Here is a 25,300-nt window from a genome sequence, read left to right on the forward strand (position 1 = left end):
AATTTGGGAGCATTCACTTTGATCCAACATTTGCACGATCTAACAATCGCAAATACACGATCCAAAGATCGTTTTAATCAAATTTTAACTACATACATACCTCATTTTAATCACAGTGCAACTAGATCTCACTTGATTATTAATCGATTGTTTATAAATCATGAATTTATTAGTTTGTTTATTAATTATAATTATGAATAAGTATTTTAATATCGAATGATTTCTATCAATACACATTTTATTATTACTCATCAATATAAATTTTATTATACATGTATTATTTTCTTAAATAAATAATTCAATATATTTGTTTATTTGTTTATTTGATTTATTTATCATCTTTTTTTATTTATTGATTAGTTTTTTATATTTTGAATATTTTGGTAAAATCCAGTCATAGGTGCTTGCTTTTTTATTATTTGTCATGATGGCAGACGGGAAATGTATGGCACGTGTTATCATCGTGTTAGACTATGGAAACAGTAATGGACACATCATTCAGTATAGCATTTTTCATGACACAAATGCCCATGGCCTTCAGGTCCATCCCATGCATTTCATCTCAATGGGGGACCATGTCGGCCAGCCAGGCATTCTTGATGGGTGCACCCAAACATAATTGAACAGCTGATACGATCCTGCTAACCATTCATTTGTGCTGAGCTTTCTCGGAATCATCATTGCTGACGATTGAGCATTTGATCAGCTTCAAGCATGTCCCAGGGAGGCTGTCCAGTCTTAATCAGGATTATATATATAATAGACATCTTTTGTTAATTTCAAACCTTACGGTTAGGTTACACATAAAAGTATTCCATATTTCAGCTCGTTTATCTTCTGAAGAAGCTTAGAGGATCCATGGCTTAAGAAACAAGACGTAGGGGGAAATAAAGGGATCCAAATTAACTAATTTTTAGGCTTAAGAAAATATGGCTTAACCATTGTACTACCTTGACTGTGGAATATTTGACGACTTTCTAGCTAGTCCGTGTGGCTATGCCTATGAGGAGTTCCATCAAGCTTTTTACTGTTTTTTACGCATTTGTATTTTAGCAAGTTATGAAGCGATCTCCTTTACTTCCTTCTGACCATTTGCTGAGAGGCAACTATCAGTAATATGGATCTTGGTACCTAAAAACATAAATTGCCAACCCTGCATAAACCTGCATTTATGTGAAAAGCAGCTAATATTGATCTTTCCAGAGTGCGATGAGGGTATTGTTGCAAAGCAAAATCTTGGTTGTTGCTTTTTCAGGATACAATTTGTCCTAATTGGATCCGTTACCAATTGAAAGGGAGAGTAACTAAATTTAGTATTAGATACGAGTTGTTTACATGGGTCTGTTGTTGGAAATCCAACATAATAAGCACTAAGAAGATGCATTGCATTTGTCATGGGGACATGATCTAGGCAGCAATAATCCAGAAACAGTCAGCTTCATTAATTCATGCGTGTACCACCATGGATAATAACACAAATGGTTCCTTAAATTTCGTTCTTATGAAAATTTGGTTTAGTCATGTTAGCAAACTTAATTTGAATTTGCTTCAATATTTGTATGTATGTATATATGTATGTATGTATGTATATATGTATACAGACATGTATGCTTACATATATTGCATTTCTGGTGCTATTTATTAATTTATTTTTTCTTGGTTCTCATCAACTTTCTAGTAGTTCTTCATAAGCTGAGTCATTTCTTGTTTCTTTTTCGTTTTTCCTCCTAAGACGCATCTGTTTTATAAATACCTATCTTAAGATGGTTGAGTAGATGCTCTCAATTAGACCCATTAGCAATGGCAGAGTCTTCGAGCTTTTCGAGTGTTCCTCCTATACTAAGTGTTCAGGAGCTCGCCAAAGAGCCCATGACTGCAGTCCCGCAGCCCTTTATCCTGGATGATCCGGAGCTTCCCCTTGATCTTTCAAAGCGAGCCTCCCTGCCAACAATCCCCACTATTGATATGAAACATTTGATCATGAGTGAAACCACGGATTTCGAGCTGGAGAACTTGCACTCGACTTGCAGGGAATGGGGCGCCTTTCAGGTTTTTCTCAGTGATCTTTATTTATTTGTCAACTTAATAAACATGATTGCACTTGAACTTTTAGGGTTTTTTTGGGTGTGTATGAAACCTAGTTTCATGGATCCAGCAAATGATGAGGAAGATATGATGGGGAACAAAAATTATTCATAAAGGATTTGGCACATATCATATAATTAAGTTGTAATTTTTGTATATAGTAGACTCGGGATTTGGGCAAACCCATTATTAATTCGGTAGGACCAGAATTTATATATTTATGTAAAGATAGGATTAGAAAAATAATGGGAACTAACAGTTGTGTTGATGACTCACAGTTGGTGAACCATGGAGTCAGCTCTTCACTTGTGGAAAAACTGAAATCTGAGATCGGAAAATTTTACAGACTCCCCTTGGAAGAGAAGATGAAATACAAGATCAGGCCAGGTAGTGTTGAAGGATACGGCCTGTCCCTAATCCGATCGCAAGATCAAAAACTTGATTGGGGTGATAGGTTTTACATGATAACCAACCCTTTTCATAGAAGGAATCCACATCTATTGTCAGAGCTCCCTCCATCACTGAGGTTCTCTCTCATGCATCTTCTTCCTCCTCCTCCTCATCATCTTCTTCTTCTCTTTCTGTCAGGCCCACATATCTTTTCTTGACTGCAGGGATACCTTGGAATCTTACTTATCGGAGATGCAAAAACTTGCGATGACGCTTCTCGGGTTTATGGCTAAAGCTCTAAATTTGGACAAGAGAGATATGGAAGAGTTGTTTGATGATGGGATGCAATCAGTGAGGATGACCTACTATCCTCCATGCCCACAACCAGAGCTGGTGATGGGCCTCACCCCTCATTCGGATGCGTCTGGCATCACCATCCTTCTCCAAGTCAATGGAGTAGATGGTCTCCAAGTAAAAAAGGATGGGGTTTGGATTCCTGTGAACTTCCTCCCAGATGCATTTGTAGTGAATCTAGGAGACATTCTAGAGGTTTTCCCATACCCCATCTCTCCCCCTTGAAAGAAAAAAAAAAAAGGGCATTAGAACAAAGTATATGACAACCTGAGTTTAGCTCATAATTTAGAGACACCGGATATAATTTTTCAAACTTTTTAAAGTTTTACGTTTTAGATAAATATCATCTTCAATCATTGTAGTTAACTTGCAGCTCAATTTCTTAAAAAAGAAAAAGAGGGGAAAAGAGAGAGAGAGAGAGAGAGAGAGAGAGAGAGAGAGAGGATCCACCCCACAACAACCTGAACTTTCCCTTTAGTTAGGCAGCGTGCATGAACGTAATAATTGTATGCTTTGAATCGATCCTGGCCCATATTCTTCACATTCTTACAGAAAAAAAAAAAGTGGGGGGGGCTACTCCAACAAAATTGCATTTTGTTCCACCTACTCATTCTAATTGGATTTCAACATCAATACATCTCAGTTGGAAGTGAGGAGTAGCACTATCACTGACTGCACAAGTGTTCATGCATGATTAGGCAAAAAGTTCTATGGTTAGGTGTCACTACTAAAATTCATTGGAGAAGCTAGCATTCTAACGAACTAATCATTTTTGGAAATCATGTTTCTTTACAAAAAAATCTATTTAAATAATTTTATAAATAAAAATTTTGCTAATTAATGAGGCTACATGATAAGTTAAATAATCAAGCCTGTGAATACTAAGGTGAATATCATGATTTAGGAAGTAGAAGCCATTTCAGTCCCATGTTTCTTGGTTTTAATAACTATATACGAGTTAGTTAAAATATCACTAAAAATTTCATATTAATTTTTTGCATTATTATTTGTGTCACCTCAAAGATAGTGGGTTTGTCATTTAAAGAAAGAATACAATCAACTTTTAGTTGGTTTTTAAGGTCAAAATTGGACTACAAATTGTGTTTTTTTACTTATTTTATACGGAGGATCGACTGGGATCTATACACATTTGCAGGTGGAGATATATAGAATCTCACTATCTACTGTGTGATCTTTTTAGTGGAAGCGGTTCCACTAACCATGCATGTATCTTCGTTTATGGATGTTATCATTGTCATTCTGAAATGGGTGAATCCTTATCCATTTTTTCTTCTTTTATTTTCAATGGAATCTGGTTTTTTGTCTCAACACAACTGTTAAAAGTTATGTACTCATGATGTATTAATAAGACTATTCTAAGTTGCGATATTCACAAAAGGAAATCAAAACAATTGCGGAAACATTTCTTCTTCTTTTTTTCTTTTTGACCAAGTAGTGCTTCCTGTATTGCAGATTGTGAGCAATGGGATCTACAACAGCATAGAGCACAGGGCAGTGGCAAATTCAGTGACAGAGAGGATCTCCATTGCCATGTTCTTCAACACCAAATTCTCGGCTGAGATTGGACCTGCAATTGGTCTGATAAATCCTCAAAACCCACCTTTGTTCAAACGAGTGGGGATGGAAAAATACTTCAGAGATTTCTTCGCCCGTAAGCTGGAAGGAAAAGCATACCTAGAGTATATGAAGATTAAAAATGGGGAAGGCGACACTGCTTGATGGCAACAATTATATGGTTACAATAACAAGTGTAAGCAATATATTATGGTTTGGCAATTGCTATCTCACTACATCTGAAAGTAAAGATTTCTTGTAATGGGTTGTTTCCTTTGTTTTTCCTTTTGTCTTTATATTGTACAAATAAAAAAATATAAAAATTATATGGTGGTTGTAAAGTTGATACATATTATCAACTTTTAATTATTTAAGCTTCAGATTAAATGGTTACATCAGAGTATACCTATGTTGAATTAAATTTGTATGAAATGTAATTTTTGTTAAAATGGTTATGCTGGAGTATATAATATGCATCCCTTGAGAAGGTACACAATAGTGTAGTAAGAATGGAGAGTTATTTTTCTGTTATTGAGCTTGAACTATTTATACAAAGAAGTTCTTGAATCTTGATCCTAACTACCCTAGGTCTAATTACTTACAGGTGTAACAGTTTAACAGTTCTGAAGTTGTTTGTTAGTGAGAGTTAGGTGCCCCGCAAGTGCAAAGGGCAAGGAAAGAAAGGTTTGTGCGAAATATACAGAACTGTGCATTTGGAACATGCTTGGTGAAGATGTCCATGACATGTTGAAGGAATATATTGAATATTTAGGTCTCGTTGAAGAATCTTATCTCGAATAAAATGGGGATCAAGTTCTATATACTTGGTGCGAGCATGGAAGACAGAATTTGCAGTAAGCGCAATGACACTTTTATTGTCACACCAAATCAGAGGAGTATTCTGTGGAATGCAGGGTTCTTTTAATTATGCTTTGAACCTATATGATTTCGGCTGTTAAGGTTACAAAACTTCTGTACTCTGATTCTGCATTGCTTCAAGAAACCACCTTTTGCTTGGATGAGGACCATGAAATAAGATTTGGTCCTAGAAAGAGGCAGTAGCCACTTGTCCTCCTACAATCATCTGGATAAGATGCTTAGTCGGCCAGCATCAGAGTATCCTTTTAAAGCAACAAATGAGGATGATTGAAGTAATAAACCATGTGCAGGTGTTCCTTTGAGATATCTAATCCTTTAACAGTAGTCCAATGCCATGCTTCGGTAAAGAATTGCATCAGAAATAGGATCACCACCGGAGAAAGATAGTGTCTTGCCTAGGCAACCAGGTGTGGGAGTTGGTTTAGCTTCAGTCAGTGTTGTTCGATGTAATAAGTCACTGATGTATTTATGCTGACTTGGATGAAAATGGGTATTATCTTTATGAATTTCAAGACCAATGAAGTAGTTAATAGGGTAAAGGTCCTACAAAGCAAATATGGAGCTAAGTTGCGCAACAAAGGAGTGAACTTGTGGTGTAGAACTCCTTGTGACTAATATGTCATCAACATAGATAAGAAAATGAGAACATCAGTTGCTATGTGGTAAAAAAAAAAAAAGGGAATTGTCAACACGAGAGCACTGGAATCCCCAAGTAATTAGTGAGTTTTTGAGTTTGTTTAAGCCCATAGATGGCTTTGTGGAGACTGCAAACACAGGAATGATGATGAGGATGAACATAACCAAGTGGTTGTTACATGAACACTTGCTCCTGAAGCTCCCTATTCAGAAATGCATTCTGAATGTCTAGTTATCGAATGGTCCATTAGAGTGCAAGGGTGAGCAATACACAGATAGTAGAGGGTTCACCACAAGGCTAAATGTTTCGAAGTAGTCAATACCCTGAGTTTGATTGAACCTTTTTGCAACGAGGCAGGCTTTGTAGCAATCTATGCTGCCGTCTGGTTTATATTTCAGCTTGAAAACCCATTTGCATCCTATTATGTTACCATGAGATGAAGGTGGAATGAGGGTCCACATATTGTTTTTCAGAAGAGCTTGATATTCAGTATCCATGGCTTGTCTCCAATTGGTGTCCTTGACAGCTTGTTGAAATGTGTGTTGTTCAGTAACTGAGAGTGTGAAGAAGATTTTGGGTTTGATAATGCCAGCTTTGGATCGAGTAGTCATGAGATGGATGCTTTTGACAGAACTGAAGAAGAGGAATCAGAAGTGGAAGGGTCAACAAAAGGCACCTATATAAGTAAAGGAATGGTTTGAGTATAGCTATCAGCTATGGCCAAAGGGAAGGGAGTGAAGTTGTTTGAAGAAGAAGACAGGGTCGATGTAGTATTATTGAGAGAAATAGCAAGAAGTACGGGTGATGGAAATTCAGGGGTGTTGACAGGCTGATAGGAAGAGGTAGATTGTTGTTACGCTAAAATTGTTTGAAATGGGAATGTGAGCTAATCAAATGTGACATGTCGGGTTATGTAAATGCAGACTGAATTAGAATGGTAGGCATATGTAGCCTTTGTGAGACATGCTATTGCCCAGGGAAATACATGGAAATGATTGAGAAGAAGTTTATGAGCATTGTAGGGCCTGAGATGTGGAAAGCAAAGGCACCCAAATACTTTGAAATATTTATAGTTTGGAGATTTTTGAAAAAGAATTTGAAAAGAAAAGACTTGAGCAAAAACTGGTGTTGGCATACCGTTGATGAGAATTGTAGATGTCCGAAATGCATAGGACCAAAATTTGAGAGGAAATTAAAAATGTTGTTTGTAGAAATGTTAGGTCGATTTCAACTATGTGGCAAAGTTGACATTCGACTATGGTGTATAGGGATAGGAGAAACAATGTTGAATGTCATGTTTGGTAACGAAATAAGTGAGGGCTTTGAACTATCCTCCATTATCAAATTGTATTTGTTTAATAGGTAGAGCAAACTATTTGTCACTAATGTTTTGAACTAGACAAAGGTAGATAACGCTTGGTCCTTAGTGTGTACAAGATAGATCCAAGAATATCTGGAGAAGTCATCAAGAAAAAACAATAAGTATTTTGCTCCTATTATGAAAGACACTAGGGTTGGTCCCCATAAGTCTATGTGAAGCAATTCAAGGGGTTAGGAGGCTCTATAAAAGGATATGGTAAAAGGTAACTTGTGACTTTTAGACATTTGACAAGAAGAATATATGTGACCTGTATTGGTATGACTATTATAGGAAATATTACAAGTGAAGAGCATTTGTTTTAAGACAGGAAGTGTTGGGTGGCCAAGTCATTGATGCCACAAGGAGACTTCATGTGAGGACTTGGTTGTAAAGGCTAAGTGATGATTTGGAATGGATGTTAAAGAGGAAACTTCTATAACCCTCGTTCAATGTTGCCTTGTAGTAATGTTTTCTTGGTGAGATAATCCTTGATACAAAAGAAGGTAGGATGGAATTCAAAGTACAAGTGATTATCATGGCAAAACTTGGAAACACTTATGAGGTTAGTGGCAAGGTGAGGTACATGAAACGCAAATTGTAAGTGAAAGAATCGGTGAGGAATATGAAATGCCTTAAAACCAATATTGGAGATTGTCAGTTTCTTACCATTGTCCATTGTAACTTGGTTGTCACCTTGATATGGTTGAACATTGTGAAAGTTGTTTTGATTGTGGGAGAAATGGTGAGTGACTCCAGTGTCTAGGAACCAAGTATCATCAAAGCCTAGAGTGGGTGAAGCCATCATGGCTTGTTTAGGGTTGTTGTTAACAATCTATTTGGATTGAACACTCTCTAGTCCTTGGAAGTTTATATCAAACATGTGGTAACAAGATACTACCATGTGACCTTACTTTCCACAAAGTTGGCATTGTGGACAGTGATTGTTACTATTGTTGTTATGGCTAGAATGTAGATTGTGACCTCGTTTACCAAAGTGGCCTCGAGCATGAGACTGGTGAGAGTTAAAATAAGTATTGAAGGAATATGGATGCTTCCTAGGTGCATGTCATCTTGGTTGGGTGGTCCATGTTTGTGTGGCAAGGTGGGGCAAGGTATTTTCTTCTTCTAGTATGGTATTTTGCACATGAATTTGTTGTTCATGGGTCAGTAGAATACTATGAACAGAATGTAGTGGTGAGTCGTCTTCTCTAACAGTTAAGATGATACTATCAAATTATATTTTGCTCCCAATCCTCCAAGAAGTTGGAAAACCTGATTTTTCTTAGATATAGGTTCACCAATAGCTACAAGATTGTCTATAAGGAATTTTAACTTGAGAGTATATTTCATCATTGACTGTGACCCATTCTGAGTGGTTTGGAATTCTAGTCTAAGCTACATGATATGTGCCTTAGATGATGTAGAAAAGATTTTCTCTAAGGCAGACCATGTCGCCTGAGATGTTTAGTGGTCAATTATCTAGCTCATTATTTCTGGTGTAAGTATGGAATAGATCCAACTAAGAATCATTCGATCATGTCTTCTCCATTATATGAATTCTAGGTTTATGGTTCCTAAATTTGTTTCTTTTGGTGAACAAACCTTTAAGCCTTCAATGTAATCCTCAAAACCATTTGCAAACACTATGTTTTCCATTTGTGTTCGCCAAATGATTTTTTTGCTTTTGGAGGCAATTGAGATAAACATTTACCTCCCTTTAATGGACAGCTATCAAAAAAACATAGGCTTGGCCCCTTATGAGGCATTATATTGCAAAAAGTAAAGATCCTCCGTATGTTGGAATGATGTTAAAGAAAAATGACTAGGCTTGAAAATGGTAAAGATAATGATGGGATAAGATATCCCAAGTTTAGAAGCATCCTCATATAGCTTAGTATAAAGAGAAGAGTTATGTTGATGTTTATCATAGATATTTGGAGTTTGAAGTAGGAAACCATGTGATCTTAGAAGTGTCACAACTAATTGGAATTTTGAGGTTTAGTGGATAGCGCAAGTTGAGTACAAGGTATGTGGGTCCATTTGGAGTTTAAGAGAAAGTCAAACACTAGTTGGTTATCAAGTTTGTTGGTAGATCGGAGGGTTGGTCACATCTATCAACTCCCCTTGTGTTCATCTTGGGCACTTGGGTGAATGCACTATAAGGATATAGTATGCGCCTTTCCTACAAGTAATTGCTTTTAGGAGAGTTGGTAGCGCCTGAGGTCTTACAAGTGGTATCAGAGCTGAAGTCATGGGTTCGAACCCCAGGGGTGTTGCTGGGGGGAAGATTGTTGGCAGATCGGAGAGTTGGCCGCATCCATCAACTCCCCTTGTGTTCGTCGTGGGCACTTGGGTGAATGCACTGTAAGAATAAGGTATGCGCATTTCCTACAAGCAATTGCTTTTAGGAAAGTTGGTAGCGCCTGAGGTCCTACAATATTTAATGTGTCCCGGTTTTTTTTATTTGAAACACACCAAATCTCTTTTTTCTTCCCATTTGTCCTTGTCACCATAAGATGAAGATTTTTTTTTTAGAAAGGTCTCTTCTAGAGGTGAACTTTCTTTCTCTAAACCTTTCACTCCTCTTATATTTGTTGAGCTTTCTTGTGATGAGGGCTAAATCATCATCTTCTTCACTTGGTTTTTCTTCTTCAACATCTTCTTCTTTCTTAGTTGTAGCTTTGAGAACTATGATTTTCTTCTTTTTGTCTTAACCCTCTTGTAGCTTCTTTGCCAAATTGATCTCATATGTCATTAATGACCCTATGAGCTCCTCCATAGGTAACTTGGTCAAGTCTTTTGCTTCTTGAATTGCGATGATCTTTGTATGCCACTTTGATGGGAGTAACCTCAATATCTTCATCACTTTTTCGGATTCCTTGTAGGTCTTTCCCAAAGCTTCAAGACCATTGACAATGTTGGTGAACCTAGTAATCATCTCAACAATAGTCTCATTTTCTTTCATCACAAACAATTCATAGTTATGAACAAGTATATTTATTTTTTACTATTTCACTTTATTTGTTCCTTCATGAGTTATTTCAAGCAATCTCCAAATTTCTTTAGCTGATTTACATTGTCATATTCTATTATATTCATTTCTATCCATAGCACATTGCAAAGTAAAAATGGTCTTAGCATTTAATTGAAAATTTCTTCTATCAAGCTCATTTCATTCTTGCTTGGGTTTTGGAACCAAGACTCCATCAACTAGTTTTGTAGGAAAAGTTTGGTCATCTTCAACGATGTCTCATACGTCTAAATCGGTTGATTGTAAATACCAAGCCATTCTAGTTTTCCAATAAGGATAGTCGGTTCCCGTAAAAAATGGAGTTCTATGTTTTGTAACATTTTCAATTTGAGATGAGCTTGATGGAATAGTCATTTCCTCTTAAATGATTAAGTCTTAAACAAGAGGTCTTGTTCTGATACCAATTGAGAAGATAAAGGTTATGCTTAATTAAGAAAAACACCCAAGAAGGGGGTGAATTGGGTTTTTCAAAAACTTTTTCAACACAGCAAATTCAAGCACAATATAATCAAAAATTAAGATCTAAAGTTAGAGAATTCAAACTTGGATTTTATAGTGGTTTGACACTTCCTTACCTATGTTCACTCTCCTCAATCTCCTAACCGAGTGAAGGTTTCACTAACTTGAAGCTTCAACCAAGCTTCAAATCCTTTACACTTGGATTCCAGTTCCAATGGGCTCTTACACAATCTCTTCAACACTCAATTTTTACAAGAAAGAATCCCTCAACCTAACTCAAAGATAGCTCAAATACAAAACAAAGCTAGGATGACTCACAAGGGTGCACTAAAAGATATGCAAGTGAGGATTCTATGCACTAAGAAAGAAATGAGAGTTTTTATGCCAAGAACAGGTAGGTAGACAATTGATTGCAAGTGTTCTCTATCTCATAAATGAAGTGAAGCTGTCAATTTATAGGTTTCTAAGCTCGAGAGCCAAGAAAAGCAAAAGGCAGTCTCGACCGGTCGAGTTGGGGGTCGACCGGTTCACTAGCCATTGGAGCATTTAATGTTTTGGCAGGTTACCATTGCCTCTATCGGACCTCGATCGAATGTCAATTAGGAAAAAGGAAATCTCAACCGGGAAGAGGAAGCTACTGGATAAGAGAAAATGTTTTTGGCACTCATCGACCGGACCTCGACCGGACAAAGGCAACCAGTCAATCGGTTCCCCAACCAGTTGAGCCGATTGGCCAGAGCCTCAACCGGTTCAACATTTTAGCCCCGAAAACCTATCTTTTTCAATTCCTTTCTTTTCTAACACTTAGGCAATATCTTTAGGTAAATTAATATGCCAATTTTGAAACGTTTTGCCTAAGGTACATTTGATAAAACTCGGGTTTTAATGAAATCGAAATTTTAAAGAATAAACCAAGTTTTCAAAGATGCATGAAAATGTATGAAAAACCTAAGTGCACCAATGCATTCATCTTACATTCGTTTCCTATGATCTAAAGTCTTCCAAAAGTCTCGATCTTGTATCCATTTGGTCATTTGATGAATTTCCGAATTTATACGTGGGATTCTTTACCATTCAAACCAATTAGTCACTTAACCATGGTTTGTTATCATCAAAACCTGATTAGGAGAACCCTTGGGCTAACAAAGTTACCATACCAACTAGTCCCTCATATAATGACAATGTACTAAATGATCTTCAATAAGAAAATACATATCAAATTCATCACACATCCTGGACACAAGTAGAATTATGCAAGGAGTTATCTTATGAGAATCAACATGTCCAGATTATGGATCATTAGGAGAGGGTACTATGAAACAATTCATACAATTATCAATTGTCTTGTGGTCCAATCGTCTTATTGAAAGAGCTACATGGAAGACAAAGTGTGAGATGAAAGGACAATACCTTTACTTGTTTAAGCAGAATTATAAGAAATTCCAAGGACAGAATTTATTGAAGGAGAAGAAATACAACATCTCTAACTTTTAATACTAATATTTTTGAAGTTTCCTTTTAATTGCCTTCTTGCTAAGCAAAAACATCACTTTTTTGCTCATCCCTTACCAAGCACGAGGTGTCTAAGGTAGGCAACCAAGCATAAGGAGTCTAAGGCAGGCAACCAAGCACGAGGTGTCTAAGGTAGGAAACCAAGCACAAAGAGTCTAAGGTAGGCAACCAAGCATGAGGTGTCTAAGTTGTCGCACCTGCCAAGCAGCTGCAAGGATTAAGCATGTGTCACATGTTGCACCTACCAAGTAGTTGTAAGGATTAATCACGTACCACGTGTCGCTTTCATGCAATAAGGAAGACACTAATCACTTCCCTTTGATCGACACCTAGCGACGGGTCACTTAGGTGTTTACTTGCTTAGATTTCTATAAATATGGGCATTCACCTACCAAGAAAGGAAACTAGAGAAGTATGAAAAGCTCTTATGGTGGTGTTATGTAAAAGGTTCAATCTTTGAGTCCTCATAAAGGATGTAGTGTGACAATTCTAGTCTAAAAAGTGAGTGATCTTATAATGCATGATTTTATATGAATTTAGAATTATATATCTCATGTTTCAAATGTTATATATTTATATATTAGTTTTCTTAAATATCATGAGATATGCTTTGAAAATGTGTTGGTTAAATGTTATGTTCATAATAGATATGTGTTCCTTATATCCTTGATATATATGTATGTAAATAGTTAAGATGGTTCTATGATCATGAAGGGATGAGTACATATTAGGGAAGCTCTATCTAAGGAAGATGGGTTTTAAGCGGGACAATTGTGACCCCTCCAATCTTTCCTAGAAGCCTACCTAGAACGTACTATTCATCGAATATCACCGGTACTGTCATTGTGGTACTTTAATTATTACTATGGATATTATTGTAATATACTCTAGGCCTATATCGTGTTGTTGAGATGGAAGGGCACACCATAGCCGATTGACCTAGTGATCTTTTGTGTCGTGAGATGAAGGGACATTGGATCAATTTGTATGAGAAGCGTTCTGAGAAATATAGGAGCACTATGTTTATAAGGCACCATGCTATGTGAGACATATGTCGTTTGCAAACACATATGTGAGACATATGTCATTTGTGGACACATATGTGAGACATATGTCATCTGTGGATGCATATGTGATATATGCCGATGGAGAAAGACACAATAATAGAAGTTATATTGTATTATATTGGGATGTGCCGAGAGTGGAGTGGCACCATAGTCGTGGATTATGCATGTGTTTGACTAATTATACATCAATTTGTCGATGTTGTATGTTTACTTGATTGTTATGCTATATATTATTTACGTTGAGTGTTACATGCATGATGAAACTTATTTTTCTATCTTAGACTGACCATCCTAAAACCTTCATTATATGATCATTCACTAAGTTATATTGACTTTGTAGTTTCCTAAATTTTTCAAATGAGGACCTAGTAGAACCAAATATTGAGCAAGTTCCAAAGGACGAACAACAAGGCATATAACCATTGTTGTCTTTTTCTTTTTGCTTCTTCTGGATAGATTGTTAAGATGTAGTCATATCCTTAGGTATGTATAAGTTTTCGATCCCTTAAGGCTAGCTCTTATGTACTAAAAACTTTGTACTTCAGAAGAATAATGATTATATAGTTCCTTTAATATGCTTCCTTCTGCTGCTATGACACAACTTATTTGCTCACAAGTTAAATCCGCTTTGTAGGATAGTATCCCCATTTCAATCTTTAGACTAGAAAGAAGCCATTGTCTTATAGGGATGGCGCCTGCAAGGGCAGGTCATCACACATTAACTCTAAAGCATCACACCGCATCACACCACATCACATCACATTACCTCATATTTCCAAAAACATCCTTTTACACTCTTAAGTATGGCAGTCATGATGATATTATCATCAATTACGGTAATCAAGGTCCTAATACTCATATCAATTGCACTAATTTTATTACATCTCAATCTAAACATTACCTAAATAATGTTTTGTTTGCAATAAAAATCTTTAAAAAATATATATATCTATGTTCCAATTTTACAATGAAAATCACATTTCCATTGAATTTTTTCTTGATTGTTTTGTTGTTAAGGACCTGAGCATTAAAGTATCTCTCATTCAAGAGCCAAATAATGGACACGTGCACAAGTGGTCATCCTCTTTAATCGTCAATAAAATTGTTTGTGTCTTCCACACCTCCAAGTCGTCAATCAACCAATAGCATCATCACCTCCATCATCCATTAATAAAAGTTCTTCAAAATGTTGTGTCCATTGAGTCTTAGCATGTTATGCATCCAATTTTAGTCATTTCAATTCTTGTTTGTGTAATAAGAGCCATAGACTTTCTTTGGGAATTTCATCTATCACTTTGGATAAACCTCGTGAAGTTTTATATAGTGATGTTTGGGATCCTGCGCCCATTGATGCCTTTGGTCAGTTTCACTAATATGTTATGTTTGTGGATTATTATACTAAATACTTTTAGCTTTATCTTATGAAACAAAAATTGAAAGTTATCGCTATATTCTAAAATTTTAAATTTGTGATTGAAAAATAATTTCAAACTAGCATCATTACAATTCACTCCAACGAAAGAAGGAATTTGACTTGGTAAATTCTTCATTCTGCCTCCATCGAGTTAGGCAAGTAGGCTTGTCGGTTGAAAATGGAATTTTGAGTATCCATTAAAAATAGTAATGATGCAAAAAGCATGAAAATAGAGCAATATGCAAAATTCTTACAAAGTAACATTAATAAAGTGTCCTATTAAGAAAGTGAGGAGTTGATAAATGCAAATTGTGGGTGAGTCGAGATGAAGGCTGACTTGTCTTTATGCTTAAGGAAAAAATTTTAAAGATCTTAATAAAAGATAAAGAAGCATTGGTGGAGAGAATCTATAAATTTTTTCTTTTTTTTTTCTTTTGAAATCACATTAACCTTGAAAATGTTGAACAATTAAAAGGAAATAAAATAGAGATTAACAATAAAATGAAAAAAGATACTAAAGCTTATAAAAGAGAAAGGTTTAGATGAAAATGATGGAATCGGAGATGGAATCGGAGATGGAAACTTGAAAAGACCGCCACTTATCAAACTAATTGAGGATTTCTAGAGAAATTGTCAATCACTCTATGAGTGATATGATAATCTCACTTAAATGCTAAGGAATAAAATTGTCAAGGCAAATATAGGAAGGGAGAATTGTGTTTTGGGCCCAGCTGGGCCCAAAAATTAACAAATGGTCTATTTAATTGACCTAATTAATGATAAGGATATCAAATGTTAACAGACGAAAATGCCCTTTACATTTCCAACTCAAATGGTTGTAAATTAATGGGTTTCACAGCTGGTAAACTTGAAATGCCATGTCACCAGAGTGAAAATTCTGAATCTTCCTACCCTTTTCTCTCCCTCTGTAAACAACATACGCACAAACGATGCCGACCTTAACTATCCCCCAATCGCTTTCTTCAGCAGCCGAGGATTGTGAGCATTTCAGAAAAGCTTTTGTAGGTATTTTATGAATGATCATTCCCAAATCCAAATGATGGGGGTCTGAATTATTTTGCTGAATTATTTGTTGTGTTCTGGCCTTCGGACGGATCGCCGTGGACGCCATGATTGTTCTCTCCCAAGCTGGGTTCTGCATTAGCTACCTTATCTTCATTGCCAATAATCTGGCGTACGTTTCCAACAGCTCGCCCTCGATTCCGATTCTAGTTTTAACTCCCAAATCGCTCTACATCTGGGGTTGCTTTCCGTTTCAACTGGGGTTGAATTCGATTCCCACACTGACTCACTTAGCTCCCTTGAGTATTTTCGCGGATGTGGTCGAGATCGGAGCCATGGGAGTGGTTATGGTGGAAGATGTATTGATTTTTCTGAAGCAAAGGCTTGCCCTGCGAGCTTTTGGGGGTTTCTCTGTTTTCTTCTATGGTCTGGGCGTTGCTGTCTACTCCTTTGAAGGAATCGGCATGGTCTTGCCATTAGAATCAGAGGCTAAAGACAAAGACAAATTCGGAAAAGTTCTCGCCCTGTCCATGGCCTTCATTTCTGTGATGTACGGAAGGTTCGACGCTTTGGGCTACTTCGCATTCGGGGAAGAAACCAAAGACATTATCACCACCAATCTGGGGCAAGGTCCGCTGAGCATCATGGTTCAGTTGGGTCTCTGTGTGAACCTCTTCTTCACTTTTCCTCTCATGATGAACCCCGTCTATGAAGTGATGGAGAGGCGGTTCCGTGATGGCGCCTACTGCCTCTGGCTGAGATGGGTGGCGGTGCTGGGAGTGATCCTGGTGGCTCTGATGGTCCCCAATTTCGCAGACTTCTTATCTCTAGTGGGCAGCAGTGTGTGTTGTGTTCTGGCCTTTGTGTTGCCCTCTTTGTTTCATCTGATAGTCTTCAAGGATCAGCTGAGCAGGAAAAGCATGGCCTTGGATGTGGCCATTCTGGTTCTTGGACTGGTTTTTGGAGTCTCTGGAACCTGGTCTTCTCTTTTGGAAATCGTCTCGCCCAGTGCCTGATCACACCCATCATGAGTAATACCACAATCAGTACTTGCAATACTGGAAATTATAATATTTTGTGATCAAAATATGAGATTTGGCTTGTTTTTCTATCCATGTTTGGCTCTGAAGAATTGCTTGGATGAGAAAATGGTGAGTACTCTAAAAGTGAGCCACAGTTAGAAGCATTTTGGTCTTCTTCAGAGTTTCCTCGTAAATTATAGACAATTGTTAGGCCTGGTGCCACATGTGATGTTTAAAAAGCTGTTCACTAGTTGAATGGAACCCATCTTTAGGCATGCTTTTTACTAAATAAAATATATGTTTGAATAATAATTTGTCATGCTTAACATATAATCTTATTTTGAATTCTAGCTGGAAAGTTGGAATTAACTTTGAATAGCTTCACATTAATGGACAGATTGCTATTTTTTAATTTGCTTGTATTGTTACAAAAGTATAGGGAACAAATTGAGACTTCAGTTTTTCCTTATTTTATTAACCAAAAGATTGCAAACATGATTAACCTATGCATGAGTAGACATTCAGTAGTGGTTGTATGGAATTTATGTCTGTGTACAAGACATTTACACTAAGTGTACAAGGTACCTGTGCTTTATGTACAAGGGTGTACAAATGTACCTATGTTGAAGTATTTGCAATGTTTTAAAATCATTTCCATTTTGAAAGGATGAGGAACATTCCCTCACACACATTCCTTGATCACGCACTCATCCCGTTCAATTTTATTACTTCATACGTGTTGATTGGATGACCAACCACAATAATGATGAATAGGAACCTATATTGGGTTTCACTTCCCCCTTTTCCCTTCCCCATTTTCCCTTAGGCATCACATTGGAACATGGTAGCTCACCCATATGCACGCTTTTAGTTTTAGGTATGTCAAATTTTTGCCATTGTATAAGACATTTACACTAAGTGTACAATGCAAATGTGCTAACTGTACAAGTGTGTACAACGCTACCTATGTTGAAGGATTTCAAATGGTTTTGAATAAATTGCTTGCTCATTTTATTTTTCTAAGGGTGACATTCCTCATAAACATTCCTCATTTCCATTTCTACACATTCATTGGATGAGATAGCGCGCTTATGATGAATAAGAACCTCGATTTGGTGTCATTTTTCCCCTTTTCAGTGAGCCATGACATTGGAACGTGGTTAACCTGGCCATATGCACTAGTTCTATTGTATCTAGGTGGAATTTCTGCAACTGTACAAGGCATTTAAACTAAGTGTACAAGGCCAATGTACTAAAAGTACAAGGGTGTACAAGGGTTTCTATCTTACTTTTTCCAATTGTGGGGAACAATCCTCAGACATGTTGCTTGATAACACACGCACTGCATGCAATTTAATTGATGTCTACCATGTTCATTCATCCTATTAGCTTCCCTAGTAATGATGAATATGAATCGAAATTAGGGTAAACATTTTTGTCATTTTCCCTAGTCCATGGTAATGGAAACATTGGTTACCCACCCATATTCACTTGAAAATATATACCTATTAGGGATTTGGTGATTAGACAAGGAATTTACACTAAGTGTACAAAGCAAATGTGCTAACTGTACAAGTGTGTACAAGGGTGCCTATCTTGAAGGATTTGAAATGCTTTTGAAAAAATTGCTTGCTCATTTATTTTTTCTAAGGGGGACATTCCTCATTTCCCTTCGTACACATTCATTGGATGAGATAGCGCGCTTATGATGAATAGGAACCTCGATTTGGTGTCATTTTTCCCCAACTCGGTGAGCCATGACATTGGAACGTGGTTAACCCAGCCATATGCACTAGTTATGTTGTATCTAGGTTGAATTTCTGCAACTGTACAAGGCATTTACACTAAGTGTATAAGGCCAATGTACTAAAAGTACAAGGGTGTACAAGGGTGTTTATCTTACTTTTTCCAAACGTGGGGAACAATCCTCACACATGTTGCTTGATAACACACGCACTGCATGCAATTTAATTGATGTCTACCATGTTCATTCATCCTATTAGCTTCCCTAGTAATGATGAATATGAATCGAAATTAGGGTAAACATTTTTGTCATTTTCCCTAGTCCATGGTAATGGAAACATTGGTTACCCACCCATATTCACTTGAAAATAAATACCTATTAGGGATTTGGTGATTGGACAAGGCATTTACACTAAGTGTACAAAGCAAATGTGCTAACTGTACAAGTGTGTACAAGGGTGCCTATCTTGAAGGATTTGAAATGCTTTTGAAAAAATTGCTTGCTCATTTATTTTTTATAAGGGGGACATTCCTCATTTCCCTTCGTACACATTCATTGGATGAGATAGCGCGCTTATGATGAATAGGAACCTCGATTTGGTGTCATTTTTCCCCAACTTGGTGAGCCATGACATTGGAACGTGGTTAACCCAGCCATATGCACTAGTTATGTTGTATCTAGGTTGAATTTCTGCAACTGTACAAGGCATTTACACTAAGTGTACAAGGCCAATGTACTAAAAGTACAAGGGTGTACAAGGGTGTCTATCTTACTTTTTCCAAACATGAGGAAACAAGTCCATTGATAATTTAAACACAAATATTGACTATAAGTCTCTGAAAAACCTTATTATTATAATCAATCAAGCCAATATCCACCCAACTAACCTAAGGGCAAAGTGGGTTCTTATTACCAAGCCATGAGCAAAGTGGGTCTTGGTATTAAAAAGCTACCAACAAACCAACAAGGTGTTGCTAGGCAAGTGCATCTAGAGGTTTGCCTCAGAGAATGGGTCCCTTTGGAAGCGGGTTATTGTTGAAAAGTATGGGGAGGAGGGGGGGTTTCCTAAGGTAGTAGGGGTAATCATTTTATAAGGGCTATTGGTTTGCATCAGTTTTATTGTAAGTAATCATTTGTGGAATCATTTTCTGCTTCATAGGTCCCTCTAAACAATATGTTTGGGTACTCAACATCTCTTCGTTCAATGACTCAGGTAAAACCAAGTATCATTTTATAAGGGCTATGCCATAGCTGGAGTTGCTCTGCAGAATATGTTAAAATATATGTTATTTGATCCTCTATGTGCAGGGGAAAGGTGAATTCACAATGGAATACAAAGAGCATTCACTGGTTTCTCAAGATGTGCAGCTGCAATTAGTGAACACCTACAAGGCCAATAAGGCAGCTTAAAATAGTTAGGATTCTGCTGTGACTTTTTTAGGAACACGTCCCTACATTCATAGTGTAAGCCATCTCTTATTTTTTGATATTTTTCCGGGCCAAAAGTGTTCTGGTCTCTAAATTTTGACAAGCCAAATAATTGTTACCTACATTCTTTAATACAAAGAATGTATGAAATCACTGTACTTTAAACAGGTATTCATCACAGTCAAATTGTCTTAAAAAGGATAAAAGGGCTATGCAATTTTCATCTCCTTCTCTCTCAAATTGTCTCATATTGTCTTTAAACAGGTATTTATGACAAAGGAAGAAAATGATGGATCTTCAACTTGAATGATAATTCAAATTTTCAATTGAAAAGTTACAATATGTAGTTAAATTAAAATAGGAAAACCAATCTTTGTTTCAAATAGCCTATACTGCAGAGAAGGGTAATATAATGTTTTCAACTATGCCCTAGAATGACCCATTAAAATGAAATCGTGTTCTATTAAGATGTTTTATTACAAGGGATCCATTACATTAACCCAGAAAATTCCAAAGCAGAGAACCCAAAACTTGAAAGACTGCACTTCATAGAAGCTTATTGACGCTTGTGTTTGCTTGGTTTTTCTCCAGAGACAATTTCTGTTGTTTCTCATAGGAAGAGTTTCCAGGAGACAAAAAACATTGGTTTTAGGAATGTCTAGCTTACCATTGCATAAACAAAGTAAACCTGTGTAATGCAACCATAACCAATTTTCCCAAAGGGCAGGCTATCATGTCATATTGCATCCACATTTCCCTACTTCTCAAGTCACTCAAATCAGATAACAAAATTTTTCTTTTTGGCCATCTGGGTAAATGCTTCTTCCTTTCTTGTTGGCATCTCTAGTTCTGGCTCCAGCTTCCACCATGTCATTGGATACTTGTTCCAAGCTAGGGGGATCCACTGCATGTATAAAAATGACAATAATCTTACAATCTAAACTGCTTGATGGCTAATTGCACATGATAAGCAGCGTAGCAATATCACCAACACGGTTTTGATAACCTAGTGGGAGCGGATTATGATAATTCAGTGATTGTGAGAACCCCAACTTATGCATTTTCTCATTAACAACCATTTTTAGGCATTGAAAAGTGGAACTTTTTATTGGATTGTCACAACCCCCATGGAAATATCATCATCCTCCAACGTACTGGAAAATAATGTACACTACTGATACATTTAGCTGCATAGTCCTTTTCCACCATTCATGCTCGGACCCCCTACTAAAAAAAGGACAGAAATAGAGTGAAAAGACCAAGAAAGTTTCTATATCCACTAGGAAATAAAGAAACTTTGTACCTCACGAAAGTAATTGGAAATCTGTCCAGAAAATCCTTGAACAGACCTTCTATACTCACAGACAAGGCATTGATCATGAGTTTGAAATCTGCCTTCTCGTATCTGAACCAGCCATCAATGCAATGTTAGAACCAAGAGTGATCTGGGGCCAACACAGAAATAAAATGAGTAGAAGGGACTCACTGATCTCAGGCAAACCTTCAAGCTCAATGGTGAAGCTTCTTTAAGCCTCTTTAAAGTTGAATATCACCAAGGGTCTTGAGTTCTTGCAGTCTCACTTTCCTGACAAATTTTGTGATTTTCAGACATGATCACAAGCTGTACTAAATCCAAAAATGGAAACCCCTGCTATGCTGCCCATGGTAATGCCATCCAAAATTGCCACCTAAATGCAGGTTCTTAATGCATTAGTATAATGATGGTGACTAATGTAGCTAAGATAAATAGATAAACTAGAAGTTCCATCTAAATGATTTCTCTATCCATTCCATCAGAAGAAAAAACAGAAAACCCAAAATCAGACCCCAGTTGTACTAAATAATTCACGTATCAAAAGACAAAAAAGCAAATATCATGTTAATCAGAAGTTAATGCTTTGTTTTTTAACAGTACAGGAGAAAGAAAAGTAAAAGAAAAAGGGAAAACATGGACAAAAGGAATTGCTCAAGTATTAGACCATGAATAATAGTTCAAAGAAAAACATAAGAGAGTTGTTTGCAGCAATTTTTTTTTCCTTTATCTGTTGGTGAATCAAGAATTTATTGTCGTCAGAAGGTCAGCCACCCATGCACGTGAATCATACACTATAAGGCATGAAGTAGCAATTTGAAGTCATCACTGAATTTACTAAAAGAGAGTTATAACCCTATCCCCAGGAAGCTACTCCATAAAACAAAAAAATAAAAATAAGATATCTTCCACAAATGAACTTCAGCTTCACAAAATTGAAACATTCTACCATCTGTGAATTAGCATAGCAATAAAAGGAGAGTGTCAACTAACCTCCATGTTCAATAATATCTTTTTGCTTAAAAGAATCTCAATGGTCTGAAATACAGAGGTAATTTCATTAAAAATAATTCATCTGAAAGAAGATAGGGCCTAAATCTGAGAAAAAAGTATCTATAGAAGAGTGGAAGTAGATGTGTAAACATGCAAAAGGAATCATGGAAACCCATATAAATGCACAATATGCAACAGCAAAGTATAGGCTATTGAAATGCAAAAGATGCAATAAATACGAAAACAGAGAGAATCTAAAAGCTGAAGATATATCTTTCAAAAGCACGTGGGAAGGACATGTTTTTGTCTAGGTATGAACCATTGCAGAGTCTAGGACCACAAAATATAGCATTCCACTTGGTTTAATTTCTCATCAATCACCTTTTTCTTTCATCAGTTTCAACTCATCTTTGGTAGCTTAGTAACTATGTTTTAATTAGACATTTTTTAATTGTATGTTCTAGAAAAGAAGCAAGTAAAGTGCTCTACCCATATAAATTTTGAATAAATACCCAAAAAAGAAGAAAAACAAGTGCAGCCTATAGAAGATTTTGTTAAAAAATGAAGTTCAATCTCCACTTCGTGTCCCACATGTGCGTGTATTGTTTCAAAGTTCTTTATTCAAGAACCTATCTTTGTTTTCGAGAAATGAGTTTGGAGATGCCTACCCCATATAATTTAATATTCAAGCAAAAGCTAAGAAAATGAAATGGCCACTTCAGTAAAAAAACCAGTTTTAACAAGTTGCTCCACATGAACTCTGTGTGTGTGCAAGTTCTTTATTCAACCCAGTAAATCTAAAGGAAATTTTAAAAGTTATCTTGGGTCTTAATGACATTAAGGGCATGGAGAACTAAAAACTGAATGATCAATGCATTGGCAAGCTTATGCTACCATGAAGCCTTCAAAAATCCGATTCTTTCCTAAAAATTGAGAAGCTGCTGACAAGCCAAAGACACATCATAATCTCTTTCTTTAGAATGAAAAATTTAAAAGCAGCTGGAAAAACATATTTACAAAGCACAAACCGACTAAAATATGAGTTTATGTCATAGAACAAGATTCCCATTCCTTCAGTTTTGTTGTTTTCTGACAAGGAAATCAATTCAACCAAACTGAAAAAGGGCAAAAACCCATGTAAACAAATATTATAATACAGCAAAAAATAAAGGATCAGAAGGATCTAACAACTAAATGTAACCTTGCTTAGCAATCTACTAACCTCAAATATGCAACAAGAGAGACCCAAATGAAATCCATACCTTATTCAAATTTTCGAGAGAGACGAATGCGAGAAAAAATGAAAGAGCCGCAGAGATTGAGATGCAACCGATGGAGGTGCTCGGGAGGAAGAGAAGAAAACGGCTTCTAGGCTTGAAATGCTGAAGAGAGACCAAAATTAGGGCAAAATTCCAAAAAGCAGCAGAGATTGAGATGCAAGCGATGGAGAAACTCGGGACGAACAGAAAAAACGGCTTCTAGGCAGAGAAGAAAACGACTTCTAGGCAGAGAAGAAAACGGCTTCTAGGCAAAGAAGAAAATGGCTTATAAGCTTGAAATGCTGAAGAGAGCAAAATTAGGGCAAAATTCCAAAGAGCCGTAGAGATTGAGATGCAAGCGATGGAGGAACTCGGGATGAAGAGAAGAAAACGGCTTCTAGGCTTAAAATCTGAAGAGACACCAAAATTAGGGCAAAATTCCAACCTGGATTTTTTTGTTTATTATTTTTTTTTTCATAATCAGCAAAGGTTATTCTTGGAATTAATAAAAGTGCATATCCTTCTTTTTAATTTTGACACTTCCTATGGGTTTTCAGCTTAAATGGGTCGATTAGATGGACCATTTGTTAATTTTTGGGCCCAACTGGGCCCAAAACACAATTCTCCCATATAGGAAAGGTACTTCATCTATCAGTAGTTTAAAGTCAAATTCAGATCATTTAACAAAGGAAAGGAGCAATAAAAATAAAAAAGCTTTGAGCAAAAAACCTAGAAGCAGAGGAAATCATCACACATTGGAAATCTAAAGTTGAAAGGTTGAATGGTAAAAATAAATAAATAAACTTTTGATTGAGAATGGAGGTCTGAAGAGAAAAAAAACTAGACAATACTAGTAATTTAGAAGTTGAACTAAACTAGAGATTGGAATATTTAAAGCAAGAAAGAGAATTTAATCATAAGAAAAGAGACTATCATGAGAAGGAGCAACAAACATAAACTTCTTCATTCAAGAAAGCAGATGGACAATGACAAGAGGAGAGGCCATCGAGATAAAGACAAGGGAGCACAACACAGTGAAAAAGATGATAATTTAAAGAGTCATTATATGGACACTTGGATGAACTCCATAGCAAAAGAAGGAAAAATGAGGAATACCTAAGAAATGGTCATGCTGACAAAGAAGAAATCTTCTATAGCCACAAAGAAAGTACCAATTATTGGAAACGCGAAAATGATGTTATTTTGGATTGGCACAAAAGAGATAATCAACCAAGAATAAGCGATAATCTGATGATCACCATTCTATCAGACACAAAAATGAGGGTTAATTAGATGCAAAGGGAAAAGGAAAAAAAAAAAAGTAAGAAATGGGCAAGATGCAAAAGACAAAGTGGGTAACCCATACTAGGAGAAAGAATGAGTATAAAGGCTCTAATATTATATAGTAAAAGAAGAAGATTGAGAAAATATAACAGTCTTCTCATTGATGATTGGTGAATACTTATATACAAATATCTTTTGAGTCTAACCTCTACTTTAATTCAAACTCTTATCTTTTACTCTAATCAAAACTAATAATAATTATCTTCTATTTTAAGTTAAAATAATAAAGAAATAAATTATAATATTTAAATTAAGAATAAACATTAACTTTTGTTAACAATTAAAATGTTCACATATTATAATTAACTTTTAAGATATGTTAATTAGTATTATTATATAAATGATAATATTTTTTTTTCACTTTGTTAGGTTATATCTTTTATTTAAAGAATTAAAAATACAAATACAAATT

General features: G+C 36.2%; 3 protein-coding genes and 1 long non-coding RNA gene across 6 annotated transcripts; 2 read left to right on the forward strand and 2 right to left on the reverse strand.

The window, feature by feature from the left end:
- The first annotated feature begins 1,713 nt into the window (after positions 1 to 1,713).
- LOC117923447 (protein SRG1-like) lies at positions 1,714 to 4,797 on the forward strand. The gene is made up of 4 exons (XM_034841735.1): positions 1,714 to 2,049; positions 2,364 to 2,611; positions 2,700 to 3,024; positions 4,303 to 4,797. The coding sequence occupies exons 1-4, from the start codon at positions 1,801 to 1,803 to the stop codon at positions 4,567 to 4,569; spliced, it is 1,089 nt and encodes a 362-aa protein (XP_034697626.1). The 5' UTR covers positions 1,714 to 1,800; the 3' UTR covers positions 4,570 to 4,797.
- A 1,350-nt stretch (positions 4,798 to 6,147) lies between these two features.
- Positions 6,148 to 6,531, reverse strand: LOC117923135 (uncharacterized mitochondrial protein AtMg00820-like). The gene has a single exon (XM_034841375.1). It carries the CDS (start codon positions 6,529 to 6,531, stop codon positions 6,148 to 6,150), a length of 384 nt encoding a protein of 127 aa, XP_034697266.1.
- Positions 6,532 to 9,531: 3,000 nt separating this feature from the next.
- On the forward strand, positions 9,532 to 17,111 carry LOC117923136 (amino acid transporter AVT3B-like). The gene is made up of 2 exons (XM_034841377.1): positions 9,532 to 9,644; positions 15,857 to 17,111. Exons 1-2 carry the CDS (start codon positions 9,532 to 9,534, stop codon positions 16,800 to 16,802), a joined length of 1,059 nt encoding a protein of 352 aa, XP_034697268.1. The 3' UTR covers positions 16,803 to 17,111.
- A 3,302-nt stretch (positions 17,112 to 20,413) lies between these two features.
- Positions 20,414 to 23,835, reverse strand: LOC117924163. Of its 3 annotated transcripts, none has more exons than XR_004652734.1 (6): positions 23,548 to 23,835; positions 22,286 to 22,330; positions 21,467 to 21,668; positions 21,284 to 21,385; positions 21,162 to 21,204; positions 20,414 to 20,884 (listed from the first exon to the last, which is right to left on the reverse strand). It is a non-coding gene; the product is annotated as an uncharacterized LOC117924163 (long non-coding RNA). The 3 variants fall into 3 exon arrangements; XR_004652732.1 differs by having other exon boundaries at positions 21,162 to 21,207; XR_004652733.1 differs by lacking the exon at positions 22,286 to 22,330 and having other exon boundaries at positions 21,162 to 21,207.
- Between the last annotated feature and the right edge of the window lie 1,465 nt (positions 23,836 to 25,300).

Source organism: Vitis riparia, chromosome 10, assembly GCF_004353265.1.
Source record: "Vitis riparia cultivar Riparia Gloire de Montpellier isolate 1030 chromosome 10, EGFV_Vit.rip_1.0, whole genome shotgun sequence".
Lineage (NCBI taxonomy): Eukaryota > Viridiplantae > Streptophyta > Magnoliopsida > Vitales > Vitaceae > Vitis > Vitis riparia.